At 51.3% G+C, this 20,815-nt stretch overlaps 1 protein-coding gene across 9 annotated transcripts in view; it reads left to right on the top strand.

The window, feature by feature from the left end:
- The window catches only part of NSD2 (nuclear receptor binding SET domain protein 2), a 77,371-nt gene that overhangs the window by 23,502 nt on the left and 33,054 nt on the right, over positions 1 to 20,815 (top strand). For 6 of the 9 annotated variants that reach the window (XR_009503411.1, XR_009503412.1, XM_059923744.1 and 3 more), the window contains exons 2-6: positions 227 to 852; positions 3,647 to 3,806; positions 10,916 to 11,082; positions 11,577 to 12,059; positions 20,263 to 20,407. Coding sequence is in view for 7 of the 9 variants with exons in the window: in XM_059923744.1 (XP_059779727.1) it covers positions 256 to 852; positions 3,647 to 3,806; positions 10,916 to 11,082; positions 11,577 to 12,059; positions 20,263 to 20,407 (1,552 nt within the window). In the remaining 2 variants the exon portion in view is untranslated. The remainder of the gene's footprint in view (positions 1 to 226; positions 853 to 3,646; positions 3,807 to 10,915; positions 11,083 to 11,576; positions 12,060 to 20,262; positions 20,408 to 20,815) is intronic. The other 3 variants (XM_059923746.1, XM_059923748.1, XM_059923747.1) reach the window with 1 other exon arrangement.

Genomic DNA, 20,815 nt, shown 5'->3' with positions numbered 1-20,815 from the left:
TCTCGTTAGAAACTAGTCCTGTTCCTTTCACTTTATCACTTTGTGATTCCTGTCATTTTTGTGATATTAGAACTGCCTCCTGTGACCTAAATCATTATAGGAAACATCATAAATTGCCTCAAAACCCCCCCAAACTCTACAAACTGATAGAGAGCTTCATTGGCATACTCATCTTAGGTTTGAAATGTAATACCTTTCTTTTCTTTCTCTTTTTCTAATGCTGCAGTGTTCTAAGAACAGAGGCATCTAGGCTGAATGGAATTCAGCATCAAAAAAAGTCCTCTTTCTGTTCCGAAGGTTGTAAAGTGCGTGAAGATGAAGCAGGCACCGGAAATCCTTGGCAACACGAATGGAAAGACTCCGAACTGTGAAGTGAGTCGTGAGTGCTCCGTGTTCCTGAGCAAAGCCCAGCTCTCCGCCGGTCTGCAGGAGGGAGTTGTGCAGAAGTTCAATGGCCACGACGCGCTTCCTTTTATCCCAGCCGAGAGGCTGAAAGACCTCACCTCCCGCGTCTTTAATGGAGACCCCGGTGCTCATGATGCCAAATTGCGTTTGGAGTCCCAGGAAATGAAGGGACTTGGGACACCACCTGACACTACCCCTGTCAAAAATGGCTCTCCAGAGATCAAGCTGAAAATCACCAAAACATACATGAACGGGAAACCTCTCTTTGAATCTTCCATATGTGGCGATGGTGCTGCTGCTGTGTCCCAGTCGGAAGAAAATGGACAAAAACCAGAAAATAAAGTGAGGAGGAGCAGGAAGAGAAGCATAAAGTATGACTCCTTACTGGAGCAGGGCCTTGTTGAGGCAGCCCTGGTGTCCAGGATCTCGAGTCCCTCGGATAAAAAGGTATTTGTGAGTGAGGAGTCCTGGCTGGGTGGGGTAGAGTGCAGCCCCAGCTCCCAGGCACAGGAGGGAGGAGGGCCACGAAGGACACGTGGTGTGCGAGGGGGCGGGAGGAGGTGGGCTCAGCTCCCCGAGGCCTGCTCTCCAGCTCGGGCCCCTGGCTGTGACAACGGTAGACACTCACAGCAGCCTGCTGAGCAGTGCTGAGGCCTAGAGATTAAACATAAAGATTAAACACGGGGACTTCCCTGGTGGTCCAGTGGTCAAGACTTTGCCTTCCAATGCCGGGGGTTCGGGGTCGATCCCTGGTTGGGGAGCTAAGATCCCATTTGCCTCGGGGCTGAAAAACCAAAACATAAAAAAAAGTCAGAAGCAGTTGTGTAACAAATTCAATAAAGACTTCAGAAAATGGTCCACATCCAAAAACAAAAACTTTAATTAAAAAAAAAAAAAAAAAAGATTAAATGAGTGTCTGACCCCAGGCCTGGCCCGTTCCAGAGCCCTTGACCTTCAGGCTGTCCTGTTTTCACGGATCTCCTGTCCAGAGATGCCCTTTAGCCTAAGTCTGGTCAGTGGAGGAGCGTGGGGATCTAGTGGGGGCCTCCTCAGTCTGTGCTGCCCGAGGAGGGGAACAGGGCTGCGCTGTGCAGGTGTGCTGCTACCTTCCTGCCCCACGGTTCACCGTCCACTCCCAGGTCTCCTCCCCCGGTGGTCCTGCAGATGGGCCGCTGCCTTGAGGGTTGGGGCTGTGCCTCAGGCCTTCACGTTCTTGGTTCCAGGGCAGAGCCCATCACTTGGGTGCGCGTGAATGAGTGTTCACTCACCAAAGGCTGGGGTGGAGACCCCCTAACGTAGGACGACAAACGTGGTGGTTTATGCCACCAAGTCTTAAATGACACTCGGGAACCTAGACCTTGGCAGAAGGAACTGGGGAGGGCTCTGTAGCCGCCCTTGTTCACCGAGGGGGCTGATGGTCTAGATTAACAGGGTCTGGGACACGTCCTGTGCTCACTGATCAGCCAAAGCTCCTGGCCCACTTGTAGGAGTGGGGAGAGGGAACTCGAGACCAGTTTGGGTTGTATCATCACTAAGGTTGGAATAATTAGTGTAACATTATAGTTGAGGAATCTTGGTTACAATCCCACAGGTAGGAAGGGAAAGGACCAAAATTTCCCTGAAATAGTTAAAATAACGAAGAACTTTGAGGGTTCAAAAAAATGTCTTTTGACTGCTCAAGGGCTCTAATGTAATCATAATGGTGAATTGTTTAAAAGCCTAGTTGAGGGCTTCCCTGGTGGCGCAGTGGTTGGGAGTCTGCCTGCCGGTGCAGGGGACGCGGGTTCGAGCCCTGGTCTGGGAAGATCCCACATGCCGCGGAGCAGCTAGGCCCGTGAGCCACAATTACTGAGCCTGCGCGTCTGGAGCCTGTGCTCCGCAACAAGAGAGGCCGCGACAGTGAGAGGCCCGCGCACCGCAATGAAGAGTGGCCCCCGCTCGCCGCAACTAGAGAAAGCCCTCGCACAGAAACGAAGACCCAACACAAGCCATAAATAAATGAACAAATAAATAAAAATTTAAAAAAAAAAAAAAACAAAAAAACTTTCGTCTTAACCTCTGTCCCAGAAAAGGAGATGAACCACTCCTTAAAGACAGTGACTATATCTTAAAAAAAAAAAAAAAAAAAAAAAAAAAAAAGCCTAGTTGAGTGACCTGGGCTGATACAGTGGTTTTTCTGAAGCACCTATGGTGTGGGGAACCTCACTCTTTTATGGGGGAAGAGGCTGGTGCAAGTTATCCCTAGCTCTCTGCCACTTGGTTTTGGTAAAACTTGGGTAAATCACCTGATTTGGACTCTCAGAGTCTCATTTGACTCTTCAGAGTGGGGACGATAATATTATACTTGTCCTGATAGGGTTGTCACGTGGCTTTGATGACACTGTCAGTGTAAACCTGGGATGTTGTGGAATAACATGAGAGCCAGCATTTTTTCAAAAGCATGTAATGAGTGCTCGCTTTGGCAGCACATATACAAAAGCGTGTAATGTGACAGCTCTGTGTCAGCCCTCACCACCTGATGTGTGTAACAACCGGGGTTCTCCTCGGTTTACAGATGCGGAAACTGAGGCCCAAAGAAGTTCAGCGACTTGCTCAAGTAGGTGGCGCTCTTAGGGGGAGGCCTGGGGCCGTGCTGACTGGGCTCGTCCTCCTGGAGAGGGGGTTGTTCTTGCCGGCCTTCAGCCTCCTAATTGGCCTGGGCTCTAAGATGGAGCGACCGAGATGCCAGGAGCCCCAGGCCTTGGATGGTGGGTGCTGGGGCTGAGACTTGCTGCCAGGCCCCCGTGTCCTCGCCACCCCGGGTCCTCTCTCCAGCAGGTTAACTGTCAGACGAGGGCTCAGAAGGGGCGGGAGGGTCAGGGTATGAATTCCATGCCAGTTCTTCTCCGACCTGTGAATAAGCTCCATTAAAGATCACCCACCAGGCCAAGGAAATAGATTTATGTGGAGATCTTTGTAATGTTGTGCACCTACAGTGTGCTAGGTACTTGCTAGGACCTTTTAGCTGAGGGCAAGAGACAAACGATTTTGATGAAGTGATATCAGGGCTGTTACCTGAAAAACAGTGAGGGAAAGCATGTTTCTTTTTAGGGGTTTGTGTGTGTGTGTGTGTGTGTGTGTGTGTGTGTGTGTGTGTGTGTGTGTTGAATCTCTTGTCTGACTAATCCTTGGTCTTCTATGGACAGGAGGCTGGATTTAGGGGTAGGCACTAGATGTATCTTTTGTTGTTATTCATTTTCAGATTCCAGCTAAGAAAGAATCCTGTCCAAATAGCAGAGACAAAGACCAGCTGTTGAAGTACAATGTCGGGGATTTGGTGTGGTCCAAGGTGTCCGGTTACCCCTGGTGGCCATGCATGGTCTCCGACGATCCGCTCCTGCACAGCTACACCAAACTGAAAGGTATTGTGTTTTGGGGGCTGTTTTTCCATCTTTATCTTCTGCACTTAACTGTTTTCATCTCCAAACTTCTTTATTACTCTTCCTTAAACAGCCCTACTGTGGTTCTTTTTTTCTTTTTTTTTATTGTGTTAAAATACACAAACATAAAACGTACCATCTTAACCATTTCTAAGTGCACAGTTCAGTGGTATGAAATACATTCCCATTGTTGTGCACCCGTCACCACCATACATCCCCAGAATTCTTTTCATCCTGTAAATCTGAAACTCTGTCCCTGTTAAGTAACAGGTCCTCAGTGCCCCCTCCCCAGCCCCTGGCAGCCACTGCTCTACTTTCTGTCTGCTGCCTGTGGTTTTGACTTGCATTTCCCTAGTGATCAGTGATGTTGAGCATCTTTTCATGTGCTTAGTGGCCATTCATACAACAAGGTTTGAATCAGCTTGGAGGTGGGGGTGGGGTGGGTTGTTGTTAATTTTTTTGTGGTTCATTTTGCAACTTTGCCTAAAGTTAGTGATTCACACGTGACACATTGCCTTTTCTTTTTATATCCAAATTAGATACTTACTTTATCTGATTGAATTAGTTTTAAAAGAGAAGCAGTCTTTGCCTTGTATTGCTTTTCAGGTTTTATGATAAGTAATTTTTTACTTAGATATACAGTGACTGCTTCAGCATGATTTTCAGAATTAGTATTTTATACTAAGTTTTAGTTTAAAAAAAAGTCCCAGTTTATTTTATTAGGTCTGTGGGAAGAAGGAAAAAAACTAGAAATGATCATCTTTGGTGTAATGAAACTTGGGAATATAAATCAGTACACAGAACAGTTAAGAACATATTAAGAATGTAGTATGTTATTGATACAGATTAGAGCAGATGCTAATTTAAATAATAATTGGACAGTTCATGAAGCACATAAAAACTCATGTGTTTTTGGAGGGAAAAAACCCCCGAAATCAGGTGGTTTGAGATTTTCCTGAAGAGTTGCTCTAAAGTTTGAATTTGGTCTGAGGGAGGTGAGAGGTGGTGACACAGAGCTGGAGGTGACCAAGTTGGTCCCCAAGTGACCTGTGACCCCCAGAAGCGCGGGCGGCTGGAGCTGTGGGCTGGCCTTGCCTGGCCTCAGCGTGAGTGCGTGGCCTCTCTTGGCCTCTGGATGGAGGCCTGAGCTCTCGCCGGGGCAGCGCTGCTGGGAGTGGGGTACACTGGTGGCTCCCTGGCAAACAGGCTTGAGGGGGTGCAGGTTCGGATGAAAAGGACCTCTCCTCAGCCCCAGGTGCAGGCCTCCCGCCCCCAGGCCTGCGCATGCACTCTGCACGACGGTGGTGGCTGGAGAGGAGCCTGTGGGCTGGCTTTGGCTCTGACTCGGTGGAGGACATTTAGCATCCTCAGCTTGCCAGCATCAGGGAGTCCCTGCCAGAGGGCTTCAGGGGTCCCAGGGTGCACCCCTGCTCTTGTGTTCCCCCTGAGGCTGAATCAGGGTGCCCTTCCCAGCCTCTGCGGTCTCGAGCAGCACCCGCCGCCCAGCCCCACTCTCTTAGGCTGCTCTGGCCTCGTGATCAGACTCAGGGTGCAGGGCCAGGCAGGAGTTGTTGTGGGAAGGTGCCCAGACTTAGAAGGAGGGGTGCAGCCCAACAGTGTGCTTCTCTAGGAATGGTTTTGGGTTGCCGGGAGGCTGTGCCTCCGTAATCACAGATCAGCTTATGAAGACTGATGATGTGCATTTGAAAAGCAGCTCAGTAGGAAGAGAGCCAGGATGCAAGCCTTGCAGCTGGAAGGGAATTCAGATGACCTTTGAAAAGCAAAGGGTCAGAGGAACCCGTGAGAACCTGGGGGTGGCGGAAGGACACGTGCAGCCGGCGCCCGCCCGGGAGGTGGTGGCCAAGAGCTTTCCAGTGGGAAGGCACGGCCCTGCTTGTCATTGGTGAATGATCAGTGGCCATGCTTGGGACCGGGCTCTCTGACAGCCTTGCTTGCTCTGTGGTTTTAATCCTCCCTGAGGATCCATCGGCTTATTGAATGCTAGCTCTTCATTTTTACCATGCGTTTCATGGTTAAGGAGCTGGCGTTTTTCTGTGAAGGTGAGCTCCCTCCTAAAAAATTACTTATGTATTACAGTCTTCACTGTTTTTAATGCGCAAATCGTCCCAGATTTGGCCGGTGGGAGCCCATGAAGTCCCTTTCAGCCGTGTCCTTCTGACACGTCTCCATCCGTCTTGGAGCACTTCCTTATGTGTCGCCCAACTAAATACACTCCGGGCTCATTTTGAACTTTCTTTGCCCCAGTCCTGGAACCAGCTGTTTCTGAGAAGAAGCCTGGGTCCTTTTAGTAGAAAGTGGTGTATGGAAGCTCGGGTCTGGGCTCTGGGTGTGTCCAAGGCCACGAGAGACAGAGGGGCACCGGGGTGTGCGGCAGGTCTCCTGGCAGTGCTGAGCCCAGCCCCCTGTGCAGCACCCCGTGCTGGGCGTGCCTGAGGGTTAGGCGTCCTGGCTGGGGCAGTACGGGGCTGTGGCGGAGGGACGGCTTCTGGCATGGCGCTGGCTGAGCAGGGGGTCTTGGGAAGCAGGAACTTTGTTTTCCCTGTAAGATGGAACTCCCTCCCCCTCCCCCTGATTCCCACCCCTGATTTTCTTTTTTTCTTTTTGCGTATGTGTACTTCTTTTTATTTATCATACTTGGGATTACAGGTGTGCTTGAATCTGGATCAGTAGTAATGCACTTAAGCTTTAAAAATTGAAGTATAATGTATATGCAGAAGAGAGCACAGCTCTTTGGAGAGTTCAGGTTTCCTTTGAAAATCTAATAGCATTTTCGTGATTTGTAGCAGCAGAACTTGTCTTGGTGACCGTCTCCCAGGGCATCTAGATGGATTAACCAGCAGCTTTGAGGCCTAACCCCTGAAGCTGGAAACAAGATAGATGTGTGTTTGGGGTATTACACTGTGAAGAAGACCGGATTCTTTTGCAGCTGGGAGCGTCACCGTCTCCCTGGTGCGTCTGGATCCTACTCGTCTTCTCTTTAGGCACCAGGGTATCGAGTCAAATTATCTTCTGTTGTGGAGATTTTTGTTTTCACCTTTTCTGTGTTATGGAAAGGAACCCTCATTGCTTTTTTTCTAAATTCCAGCATTTTCTAAAAATATTATAGGTACTCTGACTTCCTCATGTTCTGGGTTATTAGACACTGTAATATGATTTTTTCCTTTTTGCTTGTTCTGTCGGCTACGAAGAAGAGAGGTGTGTTAAGATCTCCCACTGTGATAATGGATGTGCCTTTTTCAACTTGAAATTTTGTCAGTTTCTGCTTTACCTATTTTGGGGGCTCTGGACCCCCAGGGACTGAACCAGGGAACTCAGGCGGTGATCCTTGTTCTCTGTTTCCTGTGGGATTCTGTGGCCTTTTGTCCTTGTGACTTTGTCCCTTGCTTCTGTAGACACCTGGCCTTGTCTGCATTGCTGTGGCTTCTCTTCCTCTCTGTATCTGCAGCGCTGCGGCAGCCATATCTCTTTGTGGGGTCCATTCTGCATGCATGAATGGCTGTTGTCAACTCAAAGGCCCCACAGAATCTGGACAGAGACTCTGGCTCAGTCTAGCCCAGGGGGTCAGGGGTCACCTTGCGTCTAATGTGCCGTGATGGGGAGGAAACGAACATAGTACAAAATTAGGTTCCTGGGCTATTGGTGGAGGCCACGTTCTCTTAGAAGGGAGTGTGGGTGGGGCATCAATGATAAATGTTTTCATACCGACCGTGATTGATGAACATCAGAAGTCACAGGAAGGAAGGGTTACTAATAAATGGTGCTGGGACAATTGGTTAATTACGGTGGTAAAAATGAGTAATTCACCTGTCAATTTTGGACCAAAAGAAAATTCATATGGATTAGAAAAAAAAACTTAAAAATACAAGAAAGTTGGGTTACATTTGTTACCAAATTTCCAGGCAGGAAAGAACTTCAGAAACGTCTAATTAATTTTATAAACTTAGGATCAGCCTATCATGTTCTCCTCTGCTTTTTTTTCCAGCTGACATGTAAGGAGCATTTTTTCTGTGTCATTAACTATTTATTTTAAAAAATGATGTGCATTCATATTATTTCATCATATGTACTGTAATAGATTTTTCTTCATTATGCAAATGCTATGACATATATTTATATTCATTTTTATGACCAAGGGAAGTTCTTTCAAAGTATTAAAATAATTGAAGCAGACACAAATCTCTTGACATGTTTTTGAATCTTAGCTGTTTTAAAATCAAAGAAGTATTACACACTTACAAACAAGTCAAATTGTACTGAGAGGTTAATAGTGAAAAATAGTCCCCTTCCCTCCCAAGAAGTAATTATTTTTAACTCTAAACATTTTCTTCCAGTTTGAACTATTTTTTGATTTATCATTTAGATGTTTTCTGTTGACTTTCTGTTATGGAAAATGAAGATTGATCTCTTCAATCATTTCCTGTTTCTTTCCCTTTCATCCTCCCCATATAATTAACTCACTGTTTTTATTACATCAAATGTAGTTGTTCTCATAATTTTGACTATGTAAGTATCATTCCGTGAAAAACTGAGCTGTGTTCTTTAATTGCATTTTCTTTCTTACAACCTTTTGTTTTTCCTGGAGTTAATTATTGCCTTTCTTTTGAAATTGTATACTTTGCTGTCCATACAGCTTTAATTTTTTTCAAGTATTTATGTCTCTGTCCTTAAAACTCATCCTATTATGTAGTTAGTTTTTCTGATTGGGGGAGAAAATGAAAACCTATGTTTGATTTCCATTTTCCTTTTCTGCTTCTTGGATCTCATTTTTTAACCTTTTTCCTTGCTGCCAAGATTTTCTTTCAGTGTGGAAGAATTCTTTCCTCTCATCTTTTCTTCCCTTGGAGCTCTCTCCTAGAATCTCCCTTTCTCTTACCTAACTCTGTATTACTGGCACTCTGTCTTTTGCATAGTAGTAATCTTAGACTTTCTTTAAGATGCTTTACTGAGTTACATGCATTGTTTTCCATGGTGCCACATTGTACTCTTCTTTGGTCAGTTTTCCTTTTTTGTTGGAGTACATTTTTGGCATCCTAAGAAAGTGTAAATGGCGGGTATTGATAAATTCGAGTTCCTGTGGTTTGGGGGATGCTACTTTGCTATCCTCACACTCAATTAATGATTTGGCTAGGTGTAGAATTTTATGTTGAAAATAATTCTTCTCGGAATTTTGAAGGTATTACTCCATTTCCTTCTAGCATCCAGAGTTGCTCTTGAAGTACCTTGCCATTCTATTTCTCATTTCATGAACATGGAAGCTGTTCTCTTCCCCTCCCCCAATAGCTTGAATGTCACAAAGATGTGCCCTGATGCGGGTCACCCATTGGATGAGGCACTTGGGGGGGGGGTTTAGTTCTGAGACGTGCTCTTGTGTTGTTAATTCTCTGATGAGTTTCTCTGTTTCTCTCTCTAGAAGGCCAGTTATTTGGGTATCATACCTCCTGGATTGATCCTGTGGGTTTCTTATGAGAGTAGATTTTTTCATTTTAATCTCTTTCTTCTTTCTGGGAGATTTCTTAACTTTTTTTTTTTTTTTTTTGAATTTTATTTTATTCTTAACTTTCCATCCAAGCTTTCTTCTTTTTTTCCCCTTAATTAATTAATTAATTAATTAATTAATTTTTGGCTGTGTTGGGTCTTTGTTGCTGTGCGTGGCTTTCTCTAGTTGGGGCAAGCAGGGGCTACTCTTCGTTGCAGTGCATGGGCTCTAGAGCTCAGGCTCAGTAGTTGTGGCGCACGGGCTCAGTAGTTGTGGCTTGTGGGCTCTAGAGCGCAGGCTCAGTAGCTGTGGCGCATGGGCTTAGTTGCTCCGCGGCATGTGGGATCTTCCCGGCCCAGTGCTTGAACCCGTGTCCCCTGCGTTGGCAGGCAGATTCTTAACCACTGCGCCACCAGGGAAGCCCCAAGCTTTCTTCTTGAGTTTTATTTTCATGACTGTATTTTAAAATTTCTCATAGCGCTTTCTTTTTCTTCTCTTCTCGTAGCAAACTAGAGTTCTTCTTTGTCAGGTGTCATCTCTTCCTGGCATAGTGTCTGTGGTCCTGCAGAGACTGTTTATTTCTGTGTGTTTTGGAATCATTCATGTTAGAGGCTTCTCTGGGTTCTGCGGGGGCAGACCTTGGTGCTGCGCTTGTGTCTGAGAGGGCTGCACTCAGCTGCCTGCAGCCCGTGTGTAGGGAGACTGTTAGCTTACCTTACAGGGTCTGCCTGGCTGGTGGTCGCTTAGTTGGGGGAATCTCCAACTTTTGGAGAAAAGACACAGTGGAGAGGTTTTTCCTCTGGTGCGCTGGTTCTCTAGGGAGTGTCCTGTGATATTTTGTGGCCTGTGCTGTGTGTGAGGGAACAGGGACTGGCATTTCCCCGATGGAGATCTGCCTTTCTTCCCCAACTTGGCACAGAGATCTGACCTTTGAACCAGCTGTTTTCAATCTCACTCCACCCCAGCCGAATCTGGCACTCCTCCTTTTGGGTTTGGGGACCAGGTAGACACTTTCCTCGCTCAGGTTCCTTCTGTCTGCACTGAGGATGTGGCTTCTTCCTGCTAAGAGTAACAGCGGTGCACATATGAGGGGTTACTCTGTGGCCTCATGGCTGCCCTGGGAGGTCATCGGTACCCTTATTCCCCCTCTGAACGCTGTGAGTGAGTGGCAGGCCCAGGGCCACCCGGCTGGTATGTGGGAGGGCTGGGATTTGAAGCCAGGCTGTGAACAGTAGCCTGTGTCCCCTCACTGCTGCCTGGTCCCCTTTTGCTGTTGTCCTCTCTCGTCTTACCTGTTTGGGGTCTTCTTCAGTGGCTCTTGGAAGGGCGGGGATGAGGAGTGAATCTGGTCAGCATTCTTCCCCAGTCGGTTTTGAACCTCATCTAAGTCTCGTAAATGTGTTTCCCCTTTTGGGGTGGAGTGTGGTGGGGAGAAAAAGAGCAGGATTTATTTTGAGGTTAACGGATTCCAACAGCACCCAATAAAACAACTTCAAAGCAGCTCCTAACTTTATATCAGTAATTATTAATAGATTTGCCTAATTTCATCCCAAATTCCAACTTTCAAGTTCTAACATTTTATTTTAAAAACTAGGTCAGAAAAAGAGTGCACGCCAGTATCACGTACAGTTCTTTGGTGATGCCCCAGAAAGAGCTTGGATATTTGAGAAGAGCCTTGTAGCTTTTGAAGGAGAAGGACAGTTTGAAAAATTATGCCAGGAAAGTGCCAAGCAGGCACCCACGAAAGCTGAGAAAATTAAGGTGATAGATGTTCCTTAAGTATAATTTTAGACCAAAACTTTTATTTTTATTCTTAATTATTTATCTTGTTTTGAACTTGTGGTTGGTTGAAATGTTGTAACGGCTTCTTATGTCTGTCACTGTTTACTTTTGCCAAGCGTGCTGTGTCATACAATATGGCAGGTTTCTTACACAGGTTATCCTTTTTACTCCTTTGATGACTCCCAGAGATAATTTGTTTTATAATTTTTGTTTTCCTTTATATATATCTATATATAAACATGTATGTAATATTATATGTGAGTGTTAGTTAAATGTAATTGGAATTGATTTCTAGTTTAAAGAAACAGTAGAGTTTTACTGGTCTGAACTCTGTCAAAAACCTTCGAGTTAATGGGTTTTTGTAGTTTTTGATTTCTATATTTATCTGAAATTCTAAAAGTATTCTTCTTTAAAGTGGGTTAACTTTTATGTTTATATAATGAAACTTACAATGTCTTATGTTCTCTTTTCAGCTGTTGAAACCTATTTCAGGGAAATTGAGGGCCCAGTGGGCAATGGGCATCGTTCAGGCAGAAGCAGCTGCAAGCATGTCAGTAGAGGAGAGGAAAGCCAAGTTCACCTTCCTTTACGTGGGGGACCAGCTCCATCTCAACCCCCACGTGGCCAAGGAGTCAGGCGTTGCTGTGGAGTCTCTGGGAGAAATGGTAGGGTCCTCAGGAGTCAGGGAAGAAGCTGCTGACAGCCCCAAGTCCACGAGGGAAGAGGGCGTTCCCGTCAAGAGGAGACGGAGAGCCCAGCTGTCCTGTTCTGCTGAGAACCAAGACAGTGACCCGGGGACAGGAAAGACCACTCCTCAAAAGACGGCAGAGGCCGAGCCCAAGCGAGGAGTGGGGTCTCCTCCAGGGAGGAAGAAGGCCGTGGCCTCCACTCCGAGAAGCAGGAAGGGCGATGCGGCGTCCCAGTTTCTGGTCTTCTGTCAAAAGCACAGGGACGAGGTTGGTGTTGTGATGGCTTCTAAGTTGTTGTGTTTTCATTCTGGGGAGTTTCTGCATTTGAGGGACATCCCTTGCAGTGCAGAATCACCTGTTTCTCAGCATTATCAGCACAGTCTGTAGCGAGCCTTCTGTAGATTTTAGATCTAATAAGTAAGTGTTGTTAGGGAACGGCCATTTCAACTCTTGGGAGCAAAGATATTTGCCTTTGTACTCCGGGTTACTAAAATATTCCCACAGGGACGATGGGAGGTGGGCTGCTCTTTGCTACAAGCTCGGCCTTATCCTGAACATCTGGTCCTGGGTTAGCGTCTTCTCCAGGAGGTGGTTACAGAACCTAACGCAGCCAGTGGCGCCATGGTGTTCGAAGGGCAGTACTATGTCAATGACTAAAACATTTGACTAGTGTTCTTAATCATTTTTATAGAATAAACCGTCTCTTCGGACATGGTCCGGGCTTGATTCCATTGTAAAGAACTAAAGGGATTAGGCCGCCATCTTTGGTTCTTCACTATTACTTGAAGTGAATGGGTTGGTGGGACTTTTCTCAGGAATGTAAGGCAGGTGTAATGTTAGAAAATCTGTTATTGTGATTTGCTGTCGCACATTAAATGATCATTTCAGTAGGCGGAGAAAAGGCATTTGGTAAAAGTCATTGCTTTTTTTGCCGTGCCACGCAACTTGTGGGATCTTAGTTCCGCAACCAGAGATTGAACCTGGGCCGTTGGCAGTGAGAGTGCAGAGTCCTAACCACTGGACCACCAGGGAATTCCCCAGAAGTCATTGTTTGTTTGTTTTAATTTATTTATTTTTGGCTGCATTGGGTCTTTGTTGCTGCGCGCAGGCTTTCTCTAGTTGCGGCGAGCGGGGGCTACCCTTCGTTGCGGTGCACGTGCTTCTCATTGTGGTGGCTTCTGTTGCGGAGCACAGGCTCTAGAGCGCGGGCTCAGTAGTTGTGGCGCACAGGCTTAGTTGCTCCGTGGCATGTGGGATCTTCCCGGACCAGGGCTCGAACCCGTGTCCCCTGCATTGGCAGGCGGATTCTTAACCAGTGCGCCACCAGGGAAGTCCCAAGTCATTGCTTTTTGATACAAAGCAAGCCAGGATTAGAAGGGAACTTCCTTTAATCTGCTGAAGGGTGATTATCAGAAACTTTAAGCATCACACGTATTGAAGGAACTGTAGAAGCATTCTCTCTCTAATCATGAACAAGGCAGGATGCCCTTCTGTCACCACTGACATTAAATGTTGTAGTGAAAGTACTGGCAGTACAGTAAGAGGAGAAAAAAATAGAGAGGCCTGACTGTAAAGAGGGTGGTCCATGTGGAGACTCAGGGGAGTGTACAGGAAACCTTGAGACTCAGGAAGAATTCCCAGCACCGGGAGAGATGAGAGCAACACACAGAAGAAGTGGAACGCCAAAAATGTAGTGTCTGTGATAGTAACAAAGTGAGGTACCAAGGGATAAAGATGACAAAATATGTATAACTTTGGAGAAAAATGGCTGATATTTTAGCAGACCTAACCAGAGATAAATAGGAGGCAGCACAGTGTTCAGAACAGTATTCTGAAGTTGAAGTTGTCATCTCTCCTCTGTTAAGCTGTAAATCCAGTATCATCCTGGGAGAACTCCCAACAGGAATTTCTTTGCCTTATTAAGTAGATGCTAGCGTAGCCACGTTTGAAGAGAAGCTCAGCCGGAGGACTTGCCCTACACAGAGGAAGTTCTGTTACTGAAAACTGCACAGAGCAGAACCCAGAAGCAGACTCGCAAGCGTGTGGAGGCAGATGGGAGAGGACTGCTGGCCAGCTGAGTGGGCTGGCTGCTCAGGACGGGCACTGGGACCCCACTGGTGAGGTCAGAACTCGGCCGCCACGGGAGAAGAGCTTTGTCTCTTTGTGGGGGAGGGTTTCTTAAGGCAGACTGATGATAAAGGAGCTGCGTTAAAATGAGATGAAAGCTACGTGTGCAGAGCTCAAGCGACCCTGAAGGACAGAGTGGAAAGGCTTTGAGAAGGACAGTTTACAGAAGAGCCTGGATGGCCAGTGAGTTCACAAAGAGAGGCTGCTGAGCCCGGGAACAGCCGGGAACCACGTGTCACGGTCACAGTGAGGCGAGTGGACACAAGCCCAGCGCCTCTGTGGTCAAGGAGATGAAGCCGCGGTGGGAATCCCCATGCAGGGCTGGCAGAGGATCATTCCTTACACCTAGTTTCAAGAGAAATTTGGCAATATCTAGTGCAATTGAAGATGCACATTCTCTGTCTTGTGATTTCACCGCAAGGTATTTACCCTTGAGGAGTTTTGCCCTCGTGCCCAAGGAGGCAGCACAATGTTCAGAACCGTAAGATGCTGTGGAAGGAATGACAGATGGTGGCATGTCCTGCCGCGTAACTCTAGACTTACTGCACGTCCAGGAGGAGAGTGAGTTGCTGAAGGATGTGCAGATCCCGTCACCGAAAGTGTGAAAAGTGCAACGTGCCCACTGTTTTGTTTTGCCTACCTGCCTGCCTGCGTCCATGCCGAGTCCGGGTGTAACTCCAGGTCCGTGTCTCTGTCCAGGTGCTGACACCTGGTGGGGAACTGTGGGTGTGGACCAGCCGGAGCACAGAGCAGTGTGCACTTACCGTGCCGGGCCTGCTGTGGGTGAGGTGCGAGCTGTAAGCTCAGGCTGTGCGACGCCCGTGTTTGAAGCTGGACCCCCACCACGCCTTGGGAGGAGCCCCTGCTCTCAGACGCCGGGAGCGGGGCACGGCTGTGACAGCTCAGCACTGCCAGCCAGCCGCGCTCCGGCCTCTTCCTAGTCCGTACGTATCTCCGTGGACGCTCCACTCGTTTGGAAGTGTGAAAGAGAATTCAGACCGCTTTCCAAAGACCACCCTTTTTACTTTTGCGGAACCAACTTGCTCTCCATCCACCCTTGCAGCACTGCGACACGTACCAAGAACAGACAGCAGTTTATCGCTGCGGAGATTGCTGATGAGCTGTAGGCCAGAGGCGGCAGCGTGGGGCTGTGCTGTGCACCCCGACCCCCTGCAGCTCACAGCGCAGCCTCTGTGCCTCCGAGCACCCCTCCAGAGCCCGTTCCGCCCAGCTCTGCCGTGGGCGTCATGCTCGGTGCAGACGCCAAACTCAAGGTGCACAGTTACGGCGCCGGTCTGCTGCCTGTCCCTGGTCTTTGTGGGGGGTCAGCCCCACGAGCCCTTCCCCTCCTGTCTGGGTTTGGGTGCTGGTGGGCTTTGATAATTCCACGTTGTCAGAAAAGTGATGGCTACTAGGATATTCTTTACCTGTTATTAACAAGTGTGTTTGTGCTGGTTCTGTAGTGAGTAATTCTAGACTTGAATTGAGGAAGCTGCTCCCTGATTCCATCCTGTAGAATAGTCTGGGTCTTTCTAGGGGTTTCTTTCTTTTTGGAGAGTGGTGGTGCACCCAAGGATGGTTTTTGTTTGGTTGTTAATTGCTTAATCAGTGGCCAGCCCTTGAGGGACAGAGTGGATGGAGCCTCCTTTTCTGGGGTCACTAGATAGAAGACTGTGACTGTCAAGGACATTTGGTTGCCACTTGCTGACTTTTTTTTGCTGCACATTTCCAGCTTGCTTCTTGCAAATGAAGAAAAGCATCATGCTTCTTGAAACGGGTTGAGCTCTTTGTTGACATGTTTTGATCGTCCGTCTTCGTCCAGCAGGCTCAGCGTGGGCATGCAGCTCCCTCTGCTCCTGAACCCCGCTCCAGGGGCTGGAGGTGGGGGAGAGGCGTGTGCTGGGAGACGGGTCCGTGGCCCGTGAGGAGCTGGCGGGGCTGGTGGACAGCTGCCAGCAGCTGTGCCGTGCCCGTGTGTGGTTTGCACACGAGGTGAGAGCGGCTGGGTGAAGCCTCCCGCGAGGGGAGAGAGTTTACTAAGGCACCGGTGTTGGTAGCAGTTTTATCAGCAGATGCTTTTCGCCTCAGTTTCCGATTTCTGAAGCCTCTTCCCACTTTCTCTGACCCTGATTTTTACAGCTTCATTAGAGTTGCACCACTGTTTTAGGTCTCAGCTCTGCATGAACATTTGTATTAGGTGTCTATTGCCGCGTAACAAGTCACCGCAAAGCTTAGTGCCTTAAGACAACACGCATTGCTTGTCTTGGTGTCTCTGGGTCGGGAGTTCGGGAGCAGCTCAGCTGGGTGGTGCGGCCTCAGGGTCTCTCATGAGGTCGCAGTTAGGGTGTCAGCTGGGGCTGCAGCCTCATCTGAAGGCCGGAGTGGGCCAGAGGACCTTCCTGCAAGGTGCCGCACTCCACTTGGAGGCCAGTTGTGCCCCCAGCAGGTGGTCACAGGGGGCAGGGTGGAGGCCTTCTACGCCCTAGACTTGGAAGTCCTGTGTGGCCATGACTGCACCGTCCAGTGCCTCTGCCGGACAGCAGGAGGGAGGCCTGAGGACTAGGAGGCAAGGCTCACGGGGTGCTCTCGGAAGCCGTGTGAGGAGGCTGGGGGCAGGGAGAGCAACCTCTGAGGAGCCCGTGGAGTCTCAGGTTGTGCTGGTGACATTTCAGCTGTGTGGGTTTGTGGGTATTTGGTTTTCCATATTTTTTTTTCCAAGGAGTGGAAAGGCTTTTAATGAACATTACAAAGGGACTGGAAGATGGGGACACAAACCCTAAATCCAGCCTTTGTTGCCCATTTCAGTGGCTGAGGAGGAGGGGGGTCTCCACTCTGCTTAGCTGTTCCCAGACCCAGAGGCAGCTGGAGGGCGGTCCCTGCGAGTCTCCCCTCCCCGCGGAGGGGCTGAGTGCTGCTGGAGCGGGGAGGCCTGAGGCAGCCAGCCGACCTCTGAGGTCAGGGGAGGCCCAGGATCAGGCAGGGGCGTCAGAGGTTGGAAGGGTAGATGGACTGAACAGGAGGGGCAGCTCTTGGGTCCCCAAAGAGCATTGTCACAGAGGGGCCAGGGCCTGCTGGCTCCAGGGACCGAGACCCTCGCAAAGGAACAGCCCCCCGCCCCCTGTTCAGCAGTGGGTCAGGAGAAGGTCTGAGGGACAAGAGAGGACAGGGGCCTGGGTGGGCAGAGGAGGCTGAGAGGGAGCCAAGGAAGAGCAGCGGGCGCGGGCACGGTGGGACGGGGCCTCTGGCTGCTGCCCTGCGGCTCCTGCTGGCGATGAGGTGGCGGTGGGGCTGGTGGTGCCGCCTGTCAGGGTCCAGGACTCGTCGGAGCGGGTGCGCCCGTCGCAGTCGGTGTTCAGGTTCCGGGCGAGCTTGTGAGCAGCCTTCGGTCCCCGAGTCTGTCGGCCTGTGGTTGAGCTCTTCCTGAGGCGTCTTCCGGGAGCTGCTCTTGCTCTCGGCCAGGCTGTGCTCGGACACCTGCCTGCAGAAGTGTTCCAGCAGCACGGCCGCCGCCTTCCCAGCCGCGCGCGGGCGTCTCACCGCCTCGCTCCACGCAGGGCCTGCTTCCTCCGACCCGCTCCTCCCCGCGGGGCGGCGGGGCGCCGGGCCTGGGCTGGGGGCTGCCAGGCGGCTCCTCCCCGCGCCAGCCGTACTGACGGCTGCCTGTCCATTCTGTCGTGTGTCCGAAACACAGCGGTGGCCGCGGTGGAGCGCTCCACGTGTCGGAGACCTTGCCAGTACGCTGTCGCGAGGAACCGTTCGGTTCCTCGTGACAGCACAGCAAGCCCTGTCTCCTGGCTGAGCGCGAGGAGGTGAAGCCACCCCTCCGCAGTGAAGTGACACAGGTGGGAAGCAGACCGGGACCCGGCCCCGACTGTGCCCGCGTGCAGAGCCTGTAGCGGTTGTTCTCATGAGACCTGTGCGTTGGGCTGAGCGGTCGTGGCCCTCGTGGGCCCAGCAGAGGTGAGGGTGAAAACGCCCAGGCGCTCCCAGGAGGCGGGCACCACGGGCCGGCGGCGGCTGTGGCCGGCGCATCTCCTGTCCTGGCGGAGCGCTGCTTGCATGGGTGCGAGCGGGCAGCGCCGGGCTGAGAGCTGACAGGACGCCCGCGGCCGGCCTGCGGAGGGGGAGGTCTCCGGGAGCGTGGGCCCGTGCAGTCAGGGGGTCCAGCCTGCGGGGGGCCGTCCGGCGTGTGGCTCAGGCGCACGGGTGCGTGCTGGCGGGTGTGGGCGCGCCTCTGCCTGGCTGACGCGCAGTGGCAGGAGCCCCACCCGCGGCGGCCCGGGCCGGGGGCCTCTGGGTGCAGGAAGGAGGCTCTCTGGGATGGAGCGTCAGCGGTGAGCGGACAGGATGGAGAGCCAGGAAGGGCGGGCGGGCGGGCACAGGACGTGCCGGAGGGGAGCTGGCCAGCCTGGCACGGGCTTAGGTGCGAGGGGAAGGGTGACCTCCGGGGCTTCGGGAGTCCTGTTTGGGGAAGCAGCTGCGAGCGCTTACGTTACCCTTCATTCTGATCGGGGATGCTGTGGCCTGGGCTGGGCGACAGCCCCGCAGACGCATGTGCTGTGCTCCAGGAGCCTTGGATCTGCAGCTCTGCACGGAAGCCTTTGCCGCGAGGGTCTCAGATCCTTGACGCTTGAAGTGTTGGGGGCCGCGGGTGGAGTGGCAGGCAGGCTGGGCGGGAGGGGAGGGTGCCCCAAGTTGAGAGGAGGGAGCAGGCGTGTGTGGGGCTGGAGACACCCAGGCAGGCGCAGATGGGAACAGGGACGCCGAGGAGCCCCCGGGGGAGCGGGGGAGCGCGGGAGCCGGAGCCGGGCTTCGACGTGCAGAGTTGGTGGGGTGCTGGTGTCCGGCAGGGCCAAGGTGGACGTGGTGAGGCGCGGGGACCCTGGAGGCCATACGAAGCCATCTGTGGGGCGGAGTTGTGGGTTGGGGCTTGCGTTTGGGGGCAGAGGTTGCCGTGTTGGCTGGGCAAGTAGTAGGTCCAGGTGGTGACAGGAACCCACTGATGAAGTGTCACGGTAAGTCCATCACAGAGGGCAGTGGAGACACACCTTCCCTTACCCAAGTTACTTCTCAAAGCTGTGGCGGACGAGCCACATTGAACCTGGGGTCTGGCCCGCAAGCCAGCAGCCAGTGCTCTGACTCAGTCGGCAGAGCTTTCTTGGAGGGGCCTGGGCGCAGAGGTCTGTGTCGCGCTTCCTCAGCTCTGCCGTCGTAGCTTGAAAACGGCCACGGAGGACTTGGGAGTTCATGCCGGCAGCCGAGTTCAGAGAAAATTGTACTGTGGACACTGATGTCGAATTTCCTCTAATTATTATGTGCTATGAAATGTTTTTCCTCTGATTTTTTTTTTTTTTTTTTTTGGCCACGCCGTGTGGCTTGCGGGATCTTAGTTCCCTGACCAGGGATTGAACCCGCGCCCTCAGCAGTGAAAGCGCTGAGTCCTAACCACTGGACCATCAGGGGATTCCCCGAGTTTTTTCAACATTTAAAAATGTAAACTCAACTCTTAGTTCATAGGCCGTGCGAAAACAGGAAGGTGGGTCAGATCTGCTCTGTGGCTGTGGTTTATGGACCTCGCACCCTGCTATTGGTGGTCCTCAAAGTCGGGGCACATTAGAAACGCATGGGAAACCTTTAAAATAGCAGAACTGGGCCCGCTGGGTTGGAGCCGCCTTGGCAGGGACCGGAGCACCATAGTTTTACGCCCTTCCCCACCCTCCCCCCGGATTATCACAGTGCACAGCCCGGACCCACTCCTCACAGCCCAGTGACGGGGCTCTTCTGGAGACCTTGTGAAGATGCGCGTCCCCGGGGTGGGGCCTGAGGATCTGCATTTCCCGTGTGCTGCAGGGCCGGGGAGCTCTGTGTCCCAGCTGTGAGGAGTGGCTGTCTCGGGGCGCAGCGGGGCGGGGCTCCTCGGCCACGTCTACGCCCTCCCGAGCGCAGACCCGAAAGGAGGAGGGTTGGTGCTACGGCCGGCGAGAAAGCCAGCCAAGGGCTTGCCCCTGTACCCAGAGGTTGTGTTTCCTCCTGCTGGCTTCTCAAGGGTGCCTAGGAAATTGCAGGTTACCAACAGTTCAGTGATTTTGGAAAAGTGTACTTTTTCTCTTACCACTTATCGTTTCCTGCATTTACACAAATACAGCTGGAATCGTTTCCACCAGCGCTGTTTTCAATGAGTTACAACATCAGTTAAACACTATTTTTTCTTTGAAGCCTTTATGGGACGTAGTTCCATGACGTGGGAGTGAGAGGGCCACGTGCTGAGTCGCCAGGGGCCGCGTGCCGCGTTGTGTGAGTTCGGGCGTCCAGCCTTCCTATCGCACCTTTCCTGTGTCCGCAGGTTGTCGCTGAGCACCCGGACGCCTCCGCTGAGGAGATTGAAGAGCTGCTTGGATCCCAGTGGAATATGCTCAACGAGAAACAGAAAGCACGCTATCACACCAAGTTTGCCCTCGTGGCCCCGTCCCCGTCCGAAGAAGACTCTGGTAACCATAGCTCTGTGCTCGTGTCCTCTGCGTAGCCGTGGTGTGTGTCGTGTGGCAGCCTGTGCTCCGGCTCTGACCCAAGTGCAGCGGTCACAGTAAAGCAACCTCTGCTGCCTGGTCTCCTTGCTCGTTGTCGCCAGAGCTGTTCCGTGGGATCCTCTGTGGCCCTGCAGGCCCCTCGCTCTCTTGCCCCGGCAGCCAGTGGTGGGGGAGGTGCGGTGAGGGAGCAGAAGGGAGGCACGGAGTCCAGGCGGCCTCCAGGGCCGGAGGCTCGCGTGACGGGCCGGGGTCAGACCTCAGGCCTTGGTCCTGCCGTGAGGCTGCCGTCCTGGCTGGGGCTGCGCCTGCACCTCATGGGGGGCTTCCCACCGAGGGCAGGGGCTCTGGCCCTGGGGCCGGCCGTTCATG

Source organism: Balaenoptera ricei, chromosome 5 (genome assembly GCF_028023285.1).
Source record: "Balaenoptera ricei isolate mBalRic1 chromosome 5, mBalRic1.hap2, whole genome shotgun sequence".
NCBI classification, from domain to species: Eukaryota; Metazoa; Chordata; class Mammalia; order Artiodactyla; family Balaenopteridae; genus Balaenoptera; species Balaenoptera ricei.
This window is presented reverse-complemented; position numbering and strand designations above follow the sequence as displayed.